This window comes from Galeopterus variegatus, unplaced genomic scaffold (genome assembly GCF_000696425.1).
Source record: "Galeopterus variegatus unplaced genomic scaffold, G_variegatus-3.0.2 Scaffold8265, whole genome shotgun sequence".
In the NCBI taxonomy this organism is placed as follows: Eukaryota; Metazoa; Chordata; class Mammalia; order Dermoptera; family Cynocephalidae; genus Galeopterus; species Galeopterus variegatus.
Window position 1 is genome coordinate 53,744 of NW_007734376.1, and position 25,164 is coordinate 78,907.

The 25,164-nt window shown below is 38.2% G+C and overlaps 1 protein-coding gene across 1 annotated transcript in view; it reads left to right on the forward strand.

Moving 5' to 3' along the window:
• The window catches only part of LOC103608298 (DDB1- and CUL4-associated factor 5-like), a 77,927-nt gene extending 52,988 nt beyond the window's left edge, over positions 1–24,939 (forward strand). The window contains exon 2 of the mRNA XM_008592748.1: positions 24,387–24,939. Within this exon, the coding sequence (XP_008590970.1) occupies positions 24,387–24,939 (553 nt within the window). The remainder of the gene's footprint in view (positions 1–24,386) is intronic.
• Positions 24,940–25,164: the final 225 nt, after the last annotated feature.

Sequence of the window (25,164 nt, forward strand, 5' to 3'; positions counted from 1 at the left end):
CAGCGGTCCTCCCTTAAGAGACGGCAAGAGGAAGGTCCACAAGTTTCCTGGCTGCCTAAGGCCCAGTGGCTGCCTTTTCCACCTCAGCTACTCAGCGCCAACTGCCGCAGCCACTGCCATCTTGAAAAAGCCCCCATGTATTGTATTTTTGAAAATAACAGCTTAAATAGCAAGAGGAAGGTCCACAAGTTTCCTGGCTGCCTAAGGCCCAGTGGCTGCCTTTTCCACCTCAGCTACTCAGCGCCAACTGCCGCAGCCATTGCCATCTTGAAAAAGCCCCCATGTATTGTATTTTTGAAAATAACAGCTTAAATGATGGATTTTAAATGTTCTCATCTCAAAGAAACAATAAATACTTGAGCTGATGGATATGTTAATTAGCCTGATCTAATCATTCCAGAATGTATATATATCAGAACATCACATTGTACCCCATAAATATATACAATTGTTACTTGTTAATTAAAATAAAATAATCTCAAAAATTTTTAAAAGAAAAATGGATAATCAAGTATATGTATCTGCATTTTGTATCCTATTGACTTTCAAAAGGATTTAGTTGACTTATAGATTAAAATGCCAGAAGAACAGGACATAAAAAGAAAAAATAATAAAATGATTTTTTAAAGACATTTAAAGCACTGGGGTTATATCTGATTCCAATATTTGGACATTACCTCTGGCTCTAAGATTTTTTGGAAATAAAAGCAAAGATAGAAATGTATCCATTTAATAGTCTTTTAGGGTCTCCTACACAAATTTTGTAAGGAATCTGGGTACTTATTTATTTCAAAGGAGTTAATCTTGCTTCCAAATGCCAAACAGAGAAAGAACTGGATGTCTGCCATTTTTAGTATTTGGGCCATTATTAGCTCTCCTTCGAAAACCACAGTCACCATCAGAATCTTCCTTTTCTCTTTATAAATTTATTTTGGGGGCCTTTGATGTTCCGTTCTTCCAGTGACTCTCAGTCAGCTTATTCCTAATGGTAATGTTGAACCTCAAAGGAGTTTCTTTTCTTCTCATTTCAGAAAGATTTTTGATTGTGTGTAAATTTACCCACTTCCTTCCTAAGAATCAGCATTGTGTACCATGGGATACTGAGAGAGGCTGTTTCTTGAGGCCCTAATAGACCACTTAAACCATATTCCTGGACAATAAGTGTCTAATAGACATATTTTTCACTATTTGTCCAACAGACATTTATGAATGCCTACATGCATAGAGCACACATGTGGCTAGAGATCATTCATAGCTTCAGTCTTCGAAAAAGTGTATGTAGAAAATTGTACACTGGAAAACCAATGCATGCTTGCTTATATATGAGTACCTATGACCACTGTGAAAGTAGGAAGCCAGAGCAGAGGATGGAGAACAGACAACTTCAGATGTTGGATAGTATGTTGAGCAACTGGAACTCTCATACATTGCTGGAAGGAGTATAAAATGGCACAAATAGTTTGGAAAACTGTTTGGGTTGTTATAAAATTAAACATGCATGACCCACCAATTCTACTCTTAGGCATTTACCCATACTGTACAACTTAATTTTTATTAAACTCAAGAATTAAAATTAATCTACAGTGATGAAAATCAGCATAGTATTTGACTGTTAGAGATGGGATTGAACTTGTAGATGCTTAAGGTCATCACAGAGGAGTATACATTTGTTAAAACTCATCAAAATGTACACCTAAATTTGTCCATCTTATTTCATGTAGATTTTACCTCAATTGAAAAAAATGTTCAAAGCTCTCAATGGTTACTTGTTTCACTTAGAATTAAATTAAGTTTTGGTATCTAAGGCCCTGTGTGATCTAAGCCTTCATTTTTTTCTTAGACCTTATCTCCTCTCTATTTTCTGCTTGCACACTCCTTTCCAACCTCAAAAGCTGCCTTATTGATCCCTCGTGGGCATGCTCCTGCCTCATTACCTTACACAGCTCTTTCTTCTGCTAGGAACCCTCTCTCTCTGTGGATCCATATAACCAGCTTCCTCACTTACTTCAGATCTTTGCTCAAATGTCACCTCATCAAAGAGTGCTCTCTAAACACCCTTTCTAAAATAGCAGCACCTGTCCTTAACACACACACGCACACACACACGTGGGCGCATGCACACACATATCTCATCTCTCTTTATTGCTTCTCCCTTTCATAGCACATATCAATTCCAGACATTGTATTATATATTTATCCATTGTTTGTCTTTCTTCCTCCCTAGAATGAGGAATTCTTCAAGCTAGATCTTTGTGTTACTCACTGATGTATATCTTCTTGTGCCTAGAAGTCTCTGCACACGGATATCCGATAAATATTTGTTAAATGACTGAATAGTTAAGCAGAGATTAGATAACTCAAGTGATAGTTTCCAAGAGATGCAAGCATCAGATGGGAGAATAAACTAGATGTACCACCTATCTATGGCTGCATAACAAACCTCTCCCAAACTAATAGCTGAAAACAACAAAATTTTTGCTCACAAATCTGCAATTTAGGTAGGGTTCAACAGGAAGATCCAGGCTTTGTTCAATGCAGTATCAGCTTTGGTGGCTTGACTGAGGGAAGAAAAATGCACTTTCAAGATAGCTGGGAGCTCAGCTGAGCTGGGGGCATCAGTTCCTCTTCATACAGGCCTCTCCACAACCGGCTTCCTCATGGCACGGTGGCTGGGTTGCAAGAGCAAGCATCCCAGGAGACAGGAAGTTGAAGCATCACTTGCACACTATCATATCCCATAAGCAATTACAGAGCCCAGATTCAGTGAGAAGGAATGTAATCCCACCTCTTCATGGGATGAGAGCCAAAGAATTTTAGGGTCATTTTTTACAATTACCACACAAGACAATGTTTCAGGCATGTTCCACCACCCTGGGATTTATAATTCTGTGATTTGTTCTATTGCAGAGGTTTTCAAAAGTCATGTGAGGAGAAATTACTTAGCATTCAACTAAAGCCATGATATAATAATCTACCTAATAATATTGATTATGTACTAAGTACTATGTTAATGTGTTTCATATATAATCTCTTTCTCTCTTTTTAATTTAACATTTATATAGCACTTACTATATACCAGGCATTATTCCTGGTGCATTAAGGATAAAACCTAATTTAATCCTTGTAAAAATCCCATAAATTATATGTTTATTATTATCTCCATCTTACGGATTGGAAAACCTAGGCATGAAGAGATTAAACACTTTGCACAAAGTCACATAGCCAGTGAAAGTGTAGCCAGGATTTGAACCTCCAGTCTGGCCCTACAGCCTGTACTCTTAACCACCATGTCATGGAATAACTTTCTTAATCCACTCAGTAATCCTATAAAGTATTATTTTTATTCCCATTTGACAGAAGAAAAAACTGAGGTTTAGAGCAGTTATGTCTCCTTCCTGAGGTCTGTCTGCCTACATTCTTCCAGCGCTGTGCCAGTAGTTTGTACATTGTTTCTAATTCTCACAGCAACGTTGCAAAGTAGATGTGTGGAAATTGAAACTCAAATGTTAAGTAACTCATTTTAGGTCACACAGCTAGCAAGTACTGGAGCCAGGATTCAAACTCAGGTATATGCAGCTGAAAAACCAAGCTTTTTGCCCTGTATTGCCCTCATCTTCGAAGGCAGAGAAATAAGGATGAAATAGACAAGCTGGCAGTAGAAGAGAGAATATTCCCTTCCACGCTGGGACTTCTGATTAACCTGAGAGGCTGCAGCAGAGATATTCAGAGGTGACAAGAGATCTACAGATTATTAGGAAAGGTTTTTGGATATATTGTTAGATAATGAATGCCAGCTCTATACGTTCCTTTCTCCCTCGGAGACACAGTTTTTCTTTCCTTTTTAGGGCATAACCTGTTTTTCATTGCAGCCACCATCTTCAGCCCAACTGATAGAGGATGAAGGTAAGGTGATGAAAGTCAACAACTACTCCGGGACTTCTTGTGGTTTAGTCAATTAATTGTTGGGCCTTCGGGGAATGAGGGATTGGAAGAAAAGTGAGGAGCAAAGGAAGAGATGAGAAAAGAGAAATCAACTAATCTCCCAAACCTGTCAGGGTTCCTCTCAACTTTTCCTATGAAGATGTCCCCTGTGGCCCATTTGGAGCCATTTACCAAACCTTTTTCAGATTTCTTTGATTTTAACATCTGCTTTCCTTTCTTTCCTGCACAGTCCTATGCTTCCTGGATGCATGGCAGTCAGCCTTTGATCTTGGTGCCTCTGGTTAGCTGCATTCTGTAAGTTACCTACCACCCCCACCCCCTAACTAACTCTGAGCAATGATGAAATCTACATCCCTTCCTTCTTCACCCTCTTTATCACAAGCCTCCTATCAAGTTGACATGAGTCAGACCAGCTCTCCCTAAGGAGATTCTCAGAATTTACCAGTCTTTTCATAGGAACAGGGGCTTCAGGCCATACACGGTCCCAGACTTTTTATGCTAATGTAAACCAACCGCCCTAAAAAGTCAAAGAAGCCTCAGAGAAATCAGGTTATTGAGAAATAACAAGCATAGTATAAATTTCAAGCATAATTAGGTTAGGTTGGGCAATTTTCTGCATTATTTGCATCATCACTTTTACTATCATAATTTGATTTCTGTCAACTTCACATCTACATGTAGAAAGAACTGGAAAATATACTTTAAAAAGCTAATTTGGGGAAGGCTAACTTAAATAGTGAGAAAACTAAATTCTAGAAGCTTTTAAAAGAATAGGATTGTATTCTTTTTAATAGTAAGGCCTATTTCAATTATTCCGATCATCTGTTTTTCTCAGGATTTTTGCATAATAAATAGATGATGATGAGAAAACTAAATTCTAGAAGCTTTTAAAAGAATAGGATTGTATTCTTTTTAATAGTAAGGTCTATTTCAATTATTCCGATCATCTGTTTTTCTCAGGATTTTTGCATAATAAATAGATGATGTACAATAAACTTTTAAATGTAATTGAACATTTACAAGATATTTCTTCAAGATATTTCTCAAGCAGTTTTAGTATTTCCAGGTGATATTTCCATCACATAACATTTATATTCAAATTGTTCTTTAATGATAGTGAGGACAGAGGTGAATGTTAGATCATTTCCTAGGCAAGTAATAATAAATTCTGAATAATGAAGATTTTACTATACTACTTTTCTACCCTTTGGGAAAATCCAAGTAATATGTGAAACATTTCTTCTAGTGACTAGGAATTACTTCCTATATTTTTAAATTATTCATTATTATAAGATTCCCAAAGGATACCGTGTCCCGTTTCTATGAAATCTTAATATCCAAGTGAATTTTTCATTCTGTGTCTTTTCCATGGCTGACATACACTTCCAATTACATTCTAATCATGCATTCTCTCTACTCCACAGCATGTTTCTAGTAGCTATTCTCTACCTCCTAGCTGGTATGAAAGCTTATGGGAATACTCAGTGTAATATCAGACTAAATTAAGCAACTAGAATTTTAAGGATCTCACTTGGAATTATCTGATATTTAGGGTTACTCATGTCACGCTGCCTTCTAGATAATTACGAATTAATCTTATCAATCTATCACTTTAGAGAAGGCCATAGGAAAGTGAAGAAAACTGCTTCTAATTTTACAATGATTTGTTGGTAACCAAACATGAAACACACACAAACAATCTAACATAAAAAGGAGGGTAATAATGTGTTTTTGGCTAAAATATGCAAAGTGTAAAAAGACCATGGAACTGAGAAGACTGGCTTTAGATCCATGGTTTATAAGCTGTCTTTGGCCTGTAAATTAAACTATGTTTCAAGAACTGAGTAGAATCCAGGGAAGAGAAGAAAACTGAGAAAGAAAGATTTAGGGAATGTATTCAGAGGCAGAGGTTCTGCTATGGTCTGAATATTTGTGTCCCCCTAAAATTCATATGTTGAAATCCTAACCGCCAAGGTGATGGTAGGAGGTGAGGCCTTTGAAATTATTGGGTCACTGGGGCAGAGCTCTCATTATTGGGATTAACGCCCTTATAAAAAAGATTCTACAGAGCTGCTTTGCCCCTTCCACCATGTGAGGGAGGACACAGCATGACAGCGACATGTATGAACAGGAAAGCTGTCCCTCATTTGCCAAATCTGCCAGTGTCTGCATCTGGAGGACTTTCCAGCCTCCAATCCTTGAGAAATAAACTTATATGTTGTTTATAAGCCACCCAGCTCATGGCTTTTTATTATAGCAGCCCAAATGGATTAGGACAGCCCTCTGGAGAGGAAGGATGAAGTTGGCAGAGAGAAGGGAGATGTCTGTCCTTGGCAGTGAAAATGGGCACTTGCTTCAACTAGACCTCCTCTCCATTGGCAGATGTTTTCAGAATCTCTTTGAAGCGAAGAGTTGCACTTGCAGAACCTGGGGTAGGTTGTCCTCACCCAGCCCAGTCAGGGGTACAGCTTTGCTGACTCCATCATGTGCCGCTGACAGTGAAGGGTGAAGGCCCTGGAATGCCTGTCTTGGACCCTCATCCTTCTTTGTGACTCCCCAGAGAGAACTGTCAGTGAGGTGTTCCGGGCCATAAAAAATGATCCTCTTCCTGGGGACTAGATTACTTCACCTGGAAAAATCAAGCATCCTTTCTTCCTGCAAGCATTTATCAATGGGACAGGACCTATTGCTCTCCAGGTTGGCTCTGACCCCTTTATTGCTTGGTCCCTGGAGCTCTGAGATTTGGCTGCTGGGCATTATTGCAGTCTCCACTCTTCCCTACTGCACGTATCCCCAGCAACACCTGGTATCTTAGAGCTACAATCAGTGCACACAATTCTCTCCAAAAGAGTAGCTCACTAAGACAAATATTTCTGAACCTTTCTTGCCTGCTTCCAGTGAACCACTAAATAACAGCTGGGGTTTACACAGCACTTACCTTCCAGGGAGGTCAGAGCAATTTCCACTGATAGACTTTATTCCACCCTAATCTCTGGGTGGTAACAGGTATTAATATTATTTTCTAACAGCTGGGGTTTACACAGCACTTACCTTCCAGGGAGGTCAGAGCAATTTCCACTGATAGGCTTTATTCCTCCCTAATCTCTGGGTGGTAACAGGTATTAATATTATTTTCCTGAATATATAAGAGTAAAATTGAGCCGAAGAACTTGTGTGCTGAATATCACCCAGTCATTAGATGGTTAATCCATTCAATTGATTTATTTTTCAATTATGTCTATCACTGTACTATAAGGTATTTTCACATATATTAACATGAGTTAATATAACTCATTTTTCCAAAATTTGCTCAATATGAATGACCTGGGCCTCTGGTTAAACAACATCCCTGACCCCTGTACTAGACATTCTCATTCACTAGATCTGAGATGGCACTCAGAAATTTGTGTTTAATAAGCATTCCAGGTGGGGTTTTTTTCCCTCTTTTTGTGAAGTTTAACATTTTTGTGATTGTTATCATTAGGAAAATTTGCGAAATGCAGTTTATTTTATTTAATTTTCACATTAACCCTGTAGGGTATTATTATATACCTTTATTGAAAAAAATATATCATCAGCATATCAATATAGAAAGTCCAGGTATGAAATCTCAATTAATTCAACTTTTACTTCCACAGACAAAAGGTGGCGGCTGATTAATTTCTTATATCCACTGGCTTTTCCCAATCACACTTTCTCATGTAAATAATTAAAACTAAAGCTATTCATCTGAGGTTTGAGCTATACACATAATTTCTGCCTAGACCTGTGTCGTAAATTAGTGCCGTGAGAATTCCCTGCTAGAGATTGAAGAAAGAAAGAAAGAAAGAAAGAAAGAAAGAAAGAAAGAAAGAAAGAAAGAAAGAAAGAAAGAAAGAAAGAAAGAAAGAAAGAAAGAAAGAAAGAAAAGGAAAGAAGGGAAGAAAGAAGAGGGAGGGAGGGGGAAAGAGGAAGAAAGAAAGAGAAAGGGAAGGAGGGTGGGGGGGGAGAACAGAAAAGAAAAGAAAAACAGAGCACCCTGATTTGTAGCACTTTCAGATTTCAGTAGTGTAAATATGTTCATGTTGGCTAATTTTAAGCTACCAAAGATTTAACAATCAGCTTACAAGACTCTTTGATATTAAACAATCATCTCTCATGAGTTAGTGTGAGCCAGCTCCAGCACACATTTACCACTGTGTAAATCCAACCCCAAGAAAACGTAATTCACTTTCTCCAGATTTTCTATTGCTTCCTAGTAGGTACACAAGGGGTTACTCACTGCACCTCAGACATGCTCTCTGCTCTCCTACCTCTATGCCTTTCCTCATAATGGTCCATTTGCCAAGAATGCCCTTCTCCCTCATCTCTTCAAGGTCTGTCTCTAATGCTTCCTGATTCCTGAATCCTCATAGTACTAGACCTATAACTCTCTTATAACATGTATGACTTTCGATTTTGTATTAGAAATATTTTTTATACTTTTATCCCGTATGCTTACTGGATAAAAGCTCTATCTCTGTTTTCTCACCATATTGAGATCAATACCTGGGGCACAGCAGTCATTGAAAGCCATTTCAATGACATCTATTACACGCTTCCAATGTAGCAGGTACTGTACTAGACCCTAGGAATCTAAACTCTGCATTTGAGGAGCTGAAGGCCTTAAAGTTAGTTTCTCTGGAGAAACTCCAGTATCAGACAATCCATGGAAGTTGACTATTAACCCATTATATTTAGAACAAGTTGATGACTACACTAAGTAAATAGCTTCCACTCAGGACCATTGGAACAATTAGTCTAGAACAGGGTTCAGCAAAACTTTTCTATAAAGGACAAGATAGTAAATACTTTAGGCTTCTCAGTTCATTAGATATCTGCCAAAACTACTCAATTCTTGCATTGTAGTGCAAAAGAAGCCACAAACTATACATAAACAGAATGAGTTCGGTTGTGTGCCAATAAAACTTTATTTATAAGCACAGGTAGTGAGCCACACTTGGCCCACAAGCTATAATTTTCCAACCCCTGGTCTAGACACTTGAAAGCACTGAATTTCAAACTCTCATGTAAATGCTTTTTTGTCTGTTTTGTTTTTAATCATAATGTTCCTCTTTCCTAGTTTAGCTTACATACCTCTAACTTATCCCATCATGTTTTCTTACTAATAGCACTTGCTTAAATCTTCATTTTATTAGATACAATCACCACTTCATAATTTAGCTTATTCATGTTATTACTAATGCAGCCATTTTGAAAAACAGTATAATGATGTTACACAGAATTTGCCAAAGACAACCTGTTTCAGTGCACACACTTCTGTAAGCCAACCAACTAATGACAACCCATTGCTTCTGAAAGTCAACTAATCAGGAATAAACTCTTCCCACAAATACCCTTCTGAACGCTATATGATTAGCAACAGTCTTCCTTAAGTAACCACATTTCTACAGTTGACAGCTACCCAGTCACAACTCTGAAGTTTGCTAATCCCTGAACTCCATGCTTCTCAAAACTCTTTATCCAAAATCAAGTGTCTTACTTACCTGTAAAAACTGACTGAACAGCATAGATAGATATCCTTTACTTAACCAAGTAATTAATTCAGCATGTTTTGTTTGTTTTACCATTTTTAGTGGTGGTTTTGTCCTTTGAGAAGATAGAGAAAGGGAATTCTAGATACTAGGGATAACCTGGGCAAAGACATGGAGGCACAAAAGTATTTGGTGGGTTCAGGAACATGGAACCCCTTGTAGTAGCTGCTTGGAACTGGTAATGTCAACAGAAAGTTTTTGAACTTCAGAGGCCAATATAAGGAGTTCATATTTTATCTGCTATATGTTGAAAGCTCTTTGAGTATTTTAAGATGGAAGATATTAAAATCATGTGTTTAGGGGCCAAAAAATGCAGTGTCCAAGTTAGTGTTTGAAGTGGCCATGATATATTCAATAACTATATTAGAGGTAGATCCTATTTGAATCTTATGACTTATTAAACAAGAGAGGCAAGGAAATTAGAATAGAGGATGAGATTTCTGACTTACTTCTTTATTTGAATTAAGAAAGGAAGAAGTAAATGGATAAATTTCTATAATATCAGTGTATACCAAGTGTATTAGTCCATTTCCATTGCTTATAACAAAATACTTGGAACTGGGCAATTTATAAAGAAAATAAAATTTATTGCTTACAGTTTCTGAGGCTGAGAAGTCCAAAGTCCATCTGGTGGTGGCAACAGGGACCCAGGAGTCTCACATTACAAGATGGTGGAAGCAGAGAACAGAGCAAGCAAGAGAGAGAGAAAGACAGACTCTTCTTTTAAAGCCCTCAGAACTACGCCCCTGACCACCATTTTTAATCCATTCATTACGACATGGTCCTACAATCCAATCACCTCTTCAAGGCTCCACCTTTCGATTACTATAATAGGATTCCCCACCCTCTTAACAGTCACAGTGGGGGCTAAGTTTCTAATACATAAAACTTGGGGAGCATAATTCAAGCTCCAATGAGTTCTGGGGGGGACATCATTCAATCTGCTACACCAAGTATTGATAATGAGAGAGGTATGAGCAAGTATTAAATTGTTTTAAAGTTTTCACACACTCAGTACCTGACTTATCTATGACCCTTCTATTTCTAGATCAGCACCTTAGACACCCACCCATATCAAGAAGGCCAGCCTAAGGCAAGTGTGTTTCTTCAGTGCTTGTTCCTCTCTCCTTATCCAGGGTTTCTTTTATGCATTTGCCCAGCAGTTCTTTCACACTTCTTCAACAGGTCACTCTTCAACTCTGATGATCCATCACTCCAAGGCTCTGCACCAAGGAAAAAAATCTCGGCTCTGGGCTCTGGCCTTTTCTTATTTCCCATCTAAACAGATTAGTCTCATGAAACTGTTGGTGAATTAGGAAGCAAACTCTTATTTCAGCAGGGTGGGGAAGTTCTAATATTTAGGTTTTAATGATTAGAAATAGCTTCATGAACAGACTTATCAAAACTTTTCCTGGGATGTAATCAATCAGGACTATTATCCTGTAGACTGGGGGTACTCTTATTGTGGGTAGGCTAAGCCATAACTTATGGGGGAAGCCACCAAGGAAGAGGCAGGAATGCCACCAGCTGTGTACTAAAAATTTATGATTGAAATATATACCATTCATCCATTATCACTGCATCCTCTCCATCCCCAACACACACATTTATAAACACATACACACACCGCTTTTACATTACCACAATGGTCAAACTAATAATATGGCTGGCAAATAATCTTGCCCCCTTGTAAAACTCTTCTACCTACTTGGGAGGCAACATTCTTATCTTAGAACTTAACATACACAGAGGTATGATGTAGTAAATACAAATGACCTTTATTCCTATTCTGACTCAGGTGCCAGCTGGTATCAGTAGAAGTTCAATAGTAACATTCATTAGTAACTTTCTAGGTACTTAGATAAATGCATTGCATGTATTCCTTATGATATAGGTAACTCTTTTATCTCTATTTAGAAATAAGAAAATGAAATATGAGATATTTAACAAGTATATACAGCTGGTTCCACCTAGGGTTAATGCAGGTTTGTCTATTTGGAGCTCATACTTCTAGTCACTGCACTATACTATTTTCCTAATGTAAACCTAAGAGCTAATATTAAAGCTATACATAGCACAGGACCCATCTAAATATCCATCCTAATTTTCAGGCATCACACTGACCCCTTCTAGCTTACTGCCTAGTTGTGATACTTGTTATTTTCATTATACTCAATTATAAGAGTACATATGAGAAAAGTTACAACTTATCCATGGCACCCTTTCTACTTTACCCAGGCATGTGTATAATTTAAGCCTTCCACCTTGATTCTGAAACCACACTGTCTGAATTTGATGCCTGGTTTGCTGCTTATTTTGTGACAGGCATCTTGCCTGACATCTCTGTGCCTCCGTCTCTTCCCATCTGTGAAATGGGGTTATTAGTGGCACCCACCCAGAAAGACCCACATCCATGCCCACTCAAGAACAGCAGTTGCATGCATCATTTATCCTCATCTACAGCATATGAGAGGGGACAAGCACACTGGTCTTTTGAGGCACAATGGGCCTCACCAGCTCCTAAGGCCATCATCTCAGAGACCGGTTCTTACCTACTCCACTAATCCCCTTTGTGACTTCCTTTTTGTTTCAAATTTGTGTCAAAAGTTCCCTCTAACTTTATCATACCAAGGTTAAAATATCATTTGAGGAAAGAGTTTTACACACATTTAGCCAAAGCCTTCACTCCCCTAATAGTGACTTTAGGCCTAAATAACACTGAAAGTTGTGTTCCCATTTGATCTGGGTTATCCGGTCAGTGTGTCTTTCCCTAGTACACTTCCTTTTAGTACTTTAATATCTTAACCTCCTTAATTTCTTTCAGTAGTGTTTTGTAGTTGTTGTAGAGATCTTTAACCTCCTTGGTTAAATTGATTCCTAGGTATTTTGATCTGGGTTATCCGGTCAGTGTGTCTTTCCCTAGTACACTTCCTTTTAGTACTTTAATATTTTAACCTCCTTAATTTCTTTCAGTAGTGTTTTGTAGTTGTTGTAGAGATCTTTAACCTCCTTGGTTAAATTGATTCCTAGGTATTTTATTTTTTTGACAACTATTGTAAATGGGCTTGCTTACTTGATTTCATTTTCTTCTAGTTTGTTATTGGAGTATAAAAGCACTATTGATTTAGGGGTGTTAATTTTGTATTCAGCAACATTACTGAAATTGTTTATCAACTGTCAGAGTTTTTTGGTAGAGTCTATAGATTTTTCTATATGTAAGATCAAGTCATCAGCAAAGAAGGACAGTTTGACTTCGTTCTCTCCAAACTGGATGCACTTTCTTTCTCTTGACTGATTGCTCTGGTTAGTACTTCCAATACTATGTTGAATAGGAGTTGTGAGAAAGAACATTCTTGACTTGATCCTGCTCTTAAAGGAAAAGCTTTCAGCTTTTCCCCATTCAGGATGATATTGGTGATTGGTTTCTCATAAATGGCTTTTATTGCATTGAGATAATTTCCTTCTATAACTTATTTTCTGAGAGTCTTGATCATGAAGTGATGTTGAATTTTGTTGAATGCCTTTTCCGCATCAGTTGAGATAATCATATGGTTTTTGTCCTTGTTTTTGTTGATGTGGTGTATCACATTTATTAACTTTCATATGTTGTACAACCAACCTTGTATTCGTGGGATGAATCCCACTTGATCATGGTGTATAATTTTTTCTTGATGTGTTGCTGAAAGAATTAAAGAGGACACAAAAAGGTGGAAAGACATACCATGCTCTTGGATGGAAAGAATTAACATTGTGAAAATGTCCATTCTATCCAAAGCAATCTACAGATTCAATGCAATTCCCATCAAAATACCAATGACATTCTTCACAGAAATAGAAAAAGCAATCCAAACATTCATTGGAACAACAAAAGACCCTGAACGGCCAAAGGAATTCTAAGCAAACATAATAAAGCCAGACCCTGAACGGCCAAAGGAATTCTAAGCAAACATAATAAAGCCAGAGGAATAACACTACCAAACTTAAAATTATATTATAAAACTATTGTAACCCAAACAGCATGGTCCTGGCATAAAAACAGACACTCAGATCAATGGAACAGAATAAAAAACCCAGGAATCAGCCCACATACTTACATCCAACTGATCTTTGACAAAGGCAACAAGAACATACATCAGGGAAAAGTCTGCCTCCACAATAAATGGTGCTGGGAAAATGGGGCATCCGTAAGCAGAAAAATGAAACTGGACCTGTACCTCTCACCATATACCAAAACCACCTTTTCTGTCTGACATGATTTCTTTCTGTACTGCAGGCTGTTCTCCAAAATGAATAATGACAATGCCACGTCTTCGATGAGGTGGAACACTAACACTAAATTGTGTCATCACCTCTCTCAGGCCATAAAGTAGCATGTGGTGGGCCCAGGATCCCAGTTAGGGAATGGCCACCCTGGTGAGCTGGACTGATCCAGCCTGTTGAATCCATTGCTCTGATCCCTTGGCAGTCATTTAATATTATTATTTTCTCTCTTTTTGTTGGAATTGTGCTTCCTCCTGTCTCCACATGAAGCATGAGTGCATTGGGAGAAGGCTGGGAAGACAAAGGGCTCCAAACAAGAGCAAAAGATAATAATGATAACAATTCATATTTGTGGAGTGCTTTATAGTTTATAAAGCCCTTTAAATTATATTGTTACATATGGTTCTTATTCACTGCATAAACTCATGCAAATTAACATCCTAAGCCTCAGTTCCTTGTCTATAAAATGGTAGTAATGCCTCCTTCACAGGTTCATAAGGACTGAAAAATAATGGATATGAACAGTTCAAAAGTGTGTCTGCAACTCCTTCCTTCATTTATTTAACAGTATTTATGGAATGCCTACTATGTCTCAGATACTATTGAGGCAGTGGGGATAGATCAGAAAATAGGACACAGTTAAGCCTCTGCCCTCATGATGCTTACATGCACCTTAGTGGCATATAGTCACAGTGAGCACACACAGATACGCTCAAAGGATAGCTGATATTCTTATTAACATAGATGTGAAAATTGAAAGGAATGTTCATTTCAAGACAGATTATGAAGGTATAATTTATTTTGCTTAGGAAATCAAATGATATTGGGGTAGAGTGAGGGAAGGCAAAAACAAGGGCTGTTCTCCAGATTCTGGATAGGTCAGCTGGAAGGATTATGGTTACATGAACAGAGATAGAGATTAATGAAGGAGAGGCAGGTTTGGGTATGTAGTGGGCAGCCTCTATAATGACTCCCAAGCTTCCCCACTTCCTGATATTCATGTCCTTATATAATACCTTCCATCCGAGTGAGGGCCACACCTATCAATGGCAGAAGTGATGAAATATCACTTTCAAGATTAGGTTACAAAATGATTGTGACTCCTGGCTTGCTCATTCTCTCTCTCTCTTCAGTAAGCCAGCTGCCCAGTGAAGAAGTCCACATGACAAGAAATTTTCATCTCTGATCAAAAACCAGTGAAGGCCTGAGCCTCTCAATTCAAGAGTGAGCTTGAAAGTGGATCTTCTGAGACTTACCAAGTAGTGGGCTTGCAAACACATCCTTCCCCAGTCAAGAGATGACTGAAACCCCAACAGGCACCTTGATTTCAACCTTGTGAGAGGCCCTGAGCCAACCAGTTAAGCTCTGCTCAAAGTGCTGATCGAAGGAAACGATGAGATGATAGATGTTTGTTGCTTTAAGCCACTGCATTTTGGAGTAACTTGTTATGAAAACATGTATTTATGCAATAAATAAATTGTAGGAAGACAATGAGTTGATTTTGGCAATTTTAGTTTGAGGTGCAAGAGGGACATCTAAGAGTTAGGCAGTAGGCAGTGTGATGTGTGTGTCTGGAGTTCATTTCTCCAAGAGGAGTCATGAGAGCAGAAGCTAGACTTTAGTGAGTGAAGAATGAATGGAGGGCAAGAAAGTGGAAGACTGGGAGCCACCTCTTCTACATTATGTGAACTTAAAGGAAGGGGAGAAATACAGTGCCAGCTTCTTCCAAGAAGAAGAAGATAAAGAGTTCAAGGAAATTTTTTGTTTGTTTTGTAGATGTACATTTAAGTAGAAAACTTTTAATCAATTGGTGAGGGGTGAGAATACTTATGTTGAGAATGAAATTGCACCAATTTAGAAGGAAAGCTTGACTGTAAAGTGAGAGGATAATTCATTAAACAGGATTCTAGAGAGAACAGTAAAGAGGGAATCCACAAAGAAAAAAAAAACTAGGGAAATGATTAGACAGCCCAAAAGGAAGAACATTAGTTTTCTACTGTTGTGTAATTATCATAGACATGGCAACTTAAAAGAGCATATGTTTATTATCACACAATTTCTATGAGTCAGCAGTCCAGGCATGGTTTGGCTTGGTTCTCCCCTCAAGTTCCCACAAGTCTGCAATCAACGTGTCGGTTGGGCTGTATTTCTTTCTGTACCTCAGGGTTCTCTTTCAAACTGACATGGTTGTTGGCACAATTCAGCTGCTATGGTTGTAGGACTGAGGTCCCCATTTTCTTGCTGGCTGCCAGCCAGGGGTTGCTTTCAGCTCCTTGAGACCACTTGCCATTCCTTGACATATGGCCCTGTCACAGACTCTCCCACAACATGGTCACTTACTTCATCAAGGTCACTAGGAGAATTTCTCTCTCCAGTAGGCTAAAGTCTTACATAATGTAATGTAGTCAAGGGAGTGACTTTCTCATCACCTTTGCCATATTCTATTAGCTAAAAGCAAGTCATAGATTCCACCTACTTCAAGGGGAATGTATCATACAAGAGCATGTCTTATTGGAGGTCTCCTTAGGGTGTACGCACCCCAGGAAAGAAAGACAGGTAGGGATACAGGTAACTCATTTGGCATGGATAGTTGCTGGGAAGATTTATTTTCAAAGAGGTACAAGGGGAATGTATCATACAAGAGCATGTCTTATTGGAGGTCTCCTTAGGGTGTACGCACCCGAGGAAAGAAAGACAGGTAGGGATACAGGTAACTCATTTGGCATGGATAGTTGCTGGGAAGATTTATTTTCAAAGAGGTCAAAATTGTCCCTCGTTAAGAATTACTGCACTAGGTAAACTCCAAACCAAAAGTGCTGAGCTGGTAGAATAAGACTGTGGCCAAGTGCTGTCCATAATACTGATGTTGAATCCAAATTCTGATTATAGCAGGAAACAGGCTGTACTTCCCTAATCACACATATTAAAAGCCCCACAAAGCATGAGTCAAAGATTCTGTGGTAGGCAGGACAATGTCCTCCCAAAAATATCAGTTCCTAATCCCTGAAGCTTATAAAATGCTACCTTGTGAGGAAAAAGGGTCTTTGCAAGTGAGATTGAGTTAAGGATCTTGAGATGGAGAGATCATCTGGATTATCTGGGTGGGACTTAAATGCAATCACAGGTGTCTTTATAAGGTAAGGGTAGGGGGAGATTTGAGAGGCAGAAGAGAAGATACACACAAAGGAGTAGAAGACAATGTAACTATGGTGGCAGAGGTTGGAGTGATGTGGCCACAAGTCAAGGAATGTGGACTGCCACCAGACGCCAGAAGAAGCAGGGAATGGATTCTCTCCTAGAGCATCTGGAGTAGGCACTGTTCTGCCAACAATATGATTTCGTCCAGAGATATTGATTTCAAACTTCTGGACTCTGGAATTATTGTTTTATGCCTCTGAGTTTGTGGCAATTTTTTACAGCAGCCAAAGAAAATTCATACAGCTCCTATCCCAGCATGTGACTCTGGTCCTACTATATCCCTGTGTGCTGTCCCTCATCCTGCCTCTGTGAGATTTCCATAATAAATTCTGCTCCAGCAGGCCCAGTGTCTAAACTCTCTGGCCATTCACCTTGGTTTGCATGAAACATTCATGAACAAATACTCTTTTAGTATCTATTATGTGTCAGGCAATGTTTAAGGCTCTTGGGACACAACAGTGAATACATCTGGCCTTATTTCAGACTGGGGGTGAAAATTGCAGGAAGAAAAAAGAAAGGAAGAAGGAGGTAGGATAAAACTGAAAATAAACAAAACTAAGTAAATAACAAAACAGAACAACAGTCCAGAAGCAAACACAGACTGTTGACAAAAACAACATTGAAATGTCATAGGGAAAGCATACCTTTTCAGTAAATAGTGCCAGTCAATTGGATATGCATATTGTGGGAGTAAAGGAATCATAACGCCTATCTCAGATTATGCTCCCAAATCAATTCTAGATGGATTGCAGATCTAAATGTGAAATGCAAAACATTATGCAGTAGCCATAAAAGAAAAAAATAATAAGTTAGGCTAAACTAGTATTAAGAACTTCTGCTCATCAAGACACTATTGATAAAGTTAAAGGTGGCCCACAGAATGGGAGAAAATATTTTTATAAGAAACAGACAACTAAAACAAAAAGATGGGCAAAACACTTGAACAGACACTTTACAAAGGAGAAGGTGCTAGTCATCAGAGAAAAGCAAATTAAAACCATAGTGATATAACACTACATCCCGTTTATGGCACCATGCTGCCCCTCCAAAGAAAAGGATGTGTAATGTGGGTGAGATCCATCTAGAGCACAGTTCAAGCTGTCTTTGGCACAGGCAGATGAGCTCCAGGCCTGATGCCTTCCTTGACTCTGCTTCTACTCAGTTGCAACCTTCATTTCACACTTACTGTACACCTACACTGTAGAGGACACTGGGCATACAGTGACCAAGAAAGCAGACATGGTTCTTGCCTTTATAAAGTTTGGTAGAAAATCTAGATAGTCACCAAATAAACACAATCCTGCACACACAAGTACAAATTCCATGTTCTGTGATGTAAAATGCTAGTTACTATGAGTGAGAAAAAATAGGGGAGCAGAATGAGCCAGTTTAAGTGAGGGAGGTAGTCTGCAAAGGCCATAGAGGAAGAGCTGTTTAAGTTGAGACGTAAAGGTAAGAGTAGAGGGGAAAGCCCTCCAGGTAGAAATGATGGCATAAGGCAGGAGCATGGGACTGGAGCAGCAGAAATAGGGGGAGCGAGAGTGTCAATGGTGAATTAGGTGAGGGTGGGACGAGCTAAGGCTATATGGCTGTGGGGGTGGGAGAAGAGGAGGTCATTCAGGTCTTTGCAGATTATTTATGACTGAATTTTATGTTAAGTGCAATGAAAGTCATTTTTGGCTTTAAAAAGAAAATAATATAGTCCAATTTAGACTTTTTAAAAGATCCTTCTGGCTTCTGTAAGGAGGAAGACCTGAAGACCAATCAGGAAGAGATTTCCATTGTTGAAGTGGGAGATGAGAGGGGTCTGGATTAGAAGGATGGCCCTGGAGATGGAGAGAAGTGGGTGAGTCAAGTTGTATTTGGGGGATAGAATCAACCAATTCTATCATGGATTGGGGACATGCCTCAAATGAGAAGAAGGATTCATGTTTTCTAGTTCACAGAAGAAAATAAGCTCAATAGGTGTGATTTTTTCCAGTCATACATTGGATTTGAGATTGTTCAGAGCCAGCAGAAACTAGCCTCTTCTTTTCCTGAAAAAAACTTTTGAATTCTCTCTTTCTTTATTTGGGAAAATGTGAGGATCAAGCTCCAGCTCTGTGGTTGTTGAATATAGTTGTTTTCCCTCTTTTTAAAAAATCCTCTAAAACAATTCCAGAACAATTCCTAAAACACTCTAGTGTTAACTGAGTGTACTTACATAACCTAAATCCTTTATGTTGTAAGGGTTAAATTCAGTTTCCTGTTGGAAATGGCTTCCTTCTTTCCAGCAGGAGGTAGTGTGATGTATTTGCAAAAACCTTGAAACTTCACTTTTCACCTTCTCCTCTAAAGCCTCTGTGCCGAGAATCCCCTTTATCTGCCATACGTGCAACTGCAGGAGGAAAAGGCCATCTTCCTTAGACTGCTTCTGAGGAGGCTATTAAAAAGACAGCTTTACAGGACATTTATAGTGTTCCTGATCCTGGAGGGCAGGCCTGAAGGGGCTGGCAGGGGAGAGTGTTTGTGTGTGTTCTGGACGAGGCTGGGTCTTCAAATCCAGATGGCCCATGATGTCACTGGAAAAAACCCTGAAACGTGCTACAAAAAAGAACTTTTTTATGGCTCCCTGTGTAGTGTTCCCATACACTGGGCTTGAAGTGGGGAGAAAAAGGAACAGAAAGACTTTCCTACTCCCCACAGCCCTGCACATCTGTCACCTTGGGGTACAGGGAATGGAAGGTCTGGAGAAAGGGAGAGATTAGGTGGGAAGAGAGGAAAAAAGCAAGAGGACTAAGGGAGTTCAGAACTAATCCTGTCTTCTTTTTTTTTTTTTTTCTTTTTTTGTCCTTTTTGAGACTGGCTGCACCACGCTCAGCCAGTGAGCACACCGGCCATCCCTATATAGGATCCAAACCCGCGGCGGGAGCGCTGCTGCACTCCCAGCGCCGCACTCTCCCGAGTGTGCCACGGGGACGAGGCCGGCCCCTAATCCTGTCTTCTTCATACTGCCTCTGTATCTTGTTAAAGGGTACTTACCACTATGAGGTACAGTTCTTTGTTTATTTATGTGACTCTTCTACTGGACTATGTTTGAGATCAGTGTCCCTGCCTTACTTATCTCTATAACATTGGAACCTAAAGCAATATCTGTTACATAATAGATATTCAGTAAGAATTAAAAGAATGGAGTTCTAGTTTGGAGCTACATTATAAAAGACTATAGCAGCAAGAATCAGGAGAAAGAAAAGAAAGAAACCAAACTTTATTGGGTGTTTTATATGTGTTACACGTCATAATAGAACCTTTGGATACATTTTCCGTGTTTCTATTGTTTAAGGTAGAAGTTATTAATCTTACTTTGCAGAGGAGAAAACTGAAGTTTAGAGAAAGTAAATCATGTGCCCAACATCAGGCAGCAAGCACAGGCAGCATTTAAGTCCACATCTGATTAACTCCAAAGCAGTTTTCACTAGCATAATGCCTTTCTCGGGAAACTACCACTTTCCATTCTTCCTCCCCTCAAATATAAAGCAAAGAGAAAAAGTAGGCCATGCAAGGGAAGAAGTGCTCTGGAAATGTGAGTCGTGACTCAATACTTTCTACAAACAAATTCTGCTGTAACACCATATATGGGTACTTTTAGGAACATATACAGTTGGATTTCTTTTAACTTTCTAGCTATTTCCCACTGAACTCAGAGCAAGTTCTAAAAAGCCTAAGCTACTCAAGTAGTGGCTTATGTAGTGAGAAAATACAGCTTACAGGAAGAGTCATACTTTACTTTGATTAAGGATGAGCCACGTCAGCTTTGGTTCTTCGGCAAAAAAAAAAGGGGGGGGGAGAAAGAGTGGATCTGCAAATATTTTGTAGTCAAATAAAAGGAAAATTCCCCTGGGTTTTATTCCCTGACCACGGAACCTTATATATGCAAGTGTTTCGGGTTTGTTCTCTCTTTCTGAAATTTCAACATATTGTTGTGGTCTTTTCTTTCTTTCTTTCCTTCATTTCTTCCTTCCTCCCTCCTTCCTTTACTCCTTCCCTCCCTCCATCTCTACATTCCTTCCTTCCTAGCAGCCAGTTATGAGTGAGAACATGTGGTATTTCTATTTCTTTGTCCGGCTTATTTCACGTAACATAATTTTATCCAGACTCATCCATGTTGCTGCAAATGGCAGGATTTCATTCTTTTTATGGCTGAGTAGTATTCCATTGTGTGTATATATGACATTTTCTTTATCCAATCATCCATCAATGGACACTTAGGTTGGTTCCATATTTTGGCTATTGTAAATAGAACTGCAATGAACATGGGACTGCAGGTATCCCTTTGACATGATGATTTCCATTCCTTTGGATATATACCCAGTTGTGGGATTGCTGAATCGTATGGTAGTTCTACCTGTAGTTGTTTGAGAAACTTCCATATTGTTTTCCCTAATCGCTGTGCTAATTTACGATCCCACCAACAGTGTAGAAGAGTTCCCCTTTCCCTTCATCCTCGCCAGCATTTGTTATTCTTGGTCTTTTTAATAATGGCCAGTCTAACTGGGGTGAGATGATATCTCAATGTGGTTTTGATTTACATTTCTCTGATGACTAGTGATGCTGAGCATTTTTTCCTGTGCATGTTGGCCATGTGTATGCCTTCCTTTGAAAACTGTCTATTCATCTCCTTTGCCCATTTTTTAACTGGATTATTATTATTTTTTTTTTACTGTATATAGTTGTTGGAGTTCTTTGTATATTCTGGATATTAATCCCTTATCAGATGTGTGTAATATGACCCTTTCCTGTGACACCTATCCCTGTTCAAGCTCTTAAATAACATTTTCTGCATTCATGAATATTTTGTGTGAGGTGTAATTCTTGATTGTTTGGTTGCCTGATTGTTGGAGAAACTAGTGAGGGTGCATAGGCTGACATGAATGAAACAGGCAGCAATGCAGAAAAAGAAACCTGATTCTATTCCTACTGTGACATTCATTTCACACTTACTGAACAGCCTCGCTATAGAAAAAGGAATAAACAACACTTTCCAATTGATTTTATGAGGCCAACATAATCCTGATATTAAAATGTGACAAAGAGACATAACAGCAATTAGCATTACAGACCAATAGTACTCATGAACATAGATGCACAAATCCTTGAGAAAATGAATAAAAGGATAATACATCATACCAAGTGGGATTTATCCCAGGAATGTGAAGTCGGTTTATCATTTAAAAACCAATCTATGTATTCACTACATTAGTAGATTAAAAACAAAAAGCATATGATCATTTTAATAGATTAGAAAAAGCATATGACAAGATTCAATGCCCATTCATGATAAACACTCTGAGAGAACTAATAATATAAGGGAATTTCAAAAGTTAAAACTAACATCATAATTAATGGAGAAAGATGTAATGATTATCTCTGATGATCAGGAACAAGATAAAGAGGTCCACCTTTACTATTTGCATTTGTACAGAAATCCTTAGCCAGTGCAATAAGGCAGGAAGGAAATACACAAGGCACAGAGTTTAGGAAGAAATAACTAAAACTGTCATTTTTCACAAAATTATGACTTTTATATGAAAAATTCCGAGCACTCTTACAAAGCAACTGTGAGAATAAATAAATTTAGCAAACGTGAAGGATACAAGATCAATATATAAAATCAAATGTATTTTTTAAACTAGTAACAAATAATTAGTAAAATAAAATTTAATATTAACATGTACAATAGCATCCAAAAACATGAAATAGGAGTAACATAATAAAATAGATATGGCAATTCTATACATAGAAAACTTCAAGATATCACTGACAAAGTAAAGATCTAATATATTTGCCATTTCATGAAGCAAAAGACTCATTTTTAAGATATCAATTTCTTCCTAAATTGATCTACAGCATAACTTCAGTCAAAATCCCAAAGGATTTTCTAAAGAAACTGAAGCTTATTCTAAAATTCATGTGAAAATGCAAAGGATCTGGAATAGCCAACAGAATTTTGAAAAAAAACAAAAGAAAAGATAAAAAGTTTGGGGTTTTACGCTACCTGATTGCAGGACTTTCTATAAAGCTGTAGAGGATTTGATGGCTTTTAATGCTAAGAAGACTGAGATGGGAATGTTCTGTCTTTTATAGATTCTCTTATAGGGGAATAGTCTTTTTAAATATTTTATTTAGTGGATATAACAACTATAGGTATGTGGGGAAAAGTTGTACTCTATCTAAAACATTATTGAGTGATTACTCTGTCTGCTTTTGTTTTTACATTTTCTATTTTTCTGTTTTTGTATTTTCTATGTATTGCCCTTATAAGCACTATCTCATTTAATCCTTGTATTAACCTTATGAGGAAAAATAATTACCCTCACTTTATAGAGAAGGAAACAGGATTTTAGGGAGTTTAAGTAATTTACTAAGATTTGAGAAACAGAGCTAAGATTTGAAACCAGGTGCCTTGAATCCACACCCGTGCTCTTCTCTACTGTGCCAGTTCTCCTTAAAGTGTGCTACAAGGATCTCTTGCATCAGGTACATACCTCACAGGTTTGTTTTAAAGGATCTGACTTAAAGATTTTTAATTAGGAAGTGTGTAGCATTTGACACATAAGTGCTCAATAGTTTGTTGTTATAGCTGTTACATAGTGAGAGCTGTTAATCACTCAGTTCATAATGCTTATATCTAAAATTTATGTAGCTCCTCTGAATTCAGAAAAGAGAATTTTTATAGTTGACTTTTTATCAAGTACTATTTTTTTTCCATCTGGGTTTCAAAATATAACAATCAGGCAATAAGGTAGGCTATTTTGAATATTTGATACTTTCAGAGATACTAGTTTTGAACAGATTTTTTCTGTCTTCATTTTTGGTCTTCTTTTAAATTATGTTTTTAAACACCACTCAAACATTCAGGATAGGTAGGCAGGAGATGCAAGAAGCTATGGAAATAATAGTTTCTTGAATATCAACTAAAATGTTAATATTATACAATGAGACTAATTTGGCATCACAGATATAGCTTACTTTAAAGAAGCCATGTATTTTCTCAACTTTTTGGAATTATATGAAGTTTAGTAAGGAGGAAATTCATTTTCAGAAGTAAAATTTTTTCATTTTTTTTTATTTATCTCATGAAGACTGAATTACAGAAAGAAGTAAGGCAAGCCTATTTGTCCCTGCTTCTTAAATACCATTAGGGAAGTTACCATACCTTCCTTTCAAGTTCTCTGTAAATCAAAATGAAAATACTCAGGAAAAAGTGGAAATAATAATGGTATGAGAACTTTTCAGGACTTAGGTAGTAAATTACTTTAAGATTATGGTGCTGTAACATTCATATACAGTTTTCAAATTAAGACCACATTCACAAATAATTTTTCCTATTAGCGACAAAGATTCTTGGTGATGAACATTTTGGGAATATGGTAGGGACACTAACAATGGCAGCTCTGTGGAACACTCTTTTGAAACTAAGAAGCTCAATGGAAAGGCACTGAGCAAGGTCCTGAGCAGCCAAGCTGAGGAGCCACTCTCTCCTCCTGTCCCCAAGGGATCTGGCCCCACTCTCAACAGCAGGTCTGGCAACTGTCCCAGGAAGCAGTCTGATGACAGTGAAGAGAGGAGCCTTAAAACCATCTGTGCCAACCACAATAATGGATGTTTACAATCCTGTCCCCCTCAACCCCGTAACAATGGGCAGAACTTTGGGGAGCCAGGGGCAGTGGCATACTCTTCTCCAGAATGTTCAGACACCGACCATGATAATTCATTCCTGAAAGGAACACTCCTACACACAGATTGTTGTGGGCCTGAAATGGCTTGTGAAACCCCCAATGCTGGAACAAGAGAGGACCCCACTGACCCTCCATTCACAGACAGCAGTAAGGCTCTTCACAGACACAGTAGCCTCAAAAGGCACCGAGTTGAATCAGAAGATGCAGATTCAGAGAACTCCTACTCAGAGAAGAAATTAAAAACATGATAAATACAAAGGGAAAACAAAAATCTACGAAAGTAGCCTTACCAAAAAAAAAAATCATGTTTAATGAACACAGAGCAAAGGAAAAACAGGTATTAAAGGCACATAAAATGAGAAATAAAAATGAAGAGGACATGAATAAATGGAAAGATATCCCATGTTCTTGAGTTGGAAGGATTAACATCATCCAATTGTCCATATTGTCCAGAGCAATCTATGCATTCAACA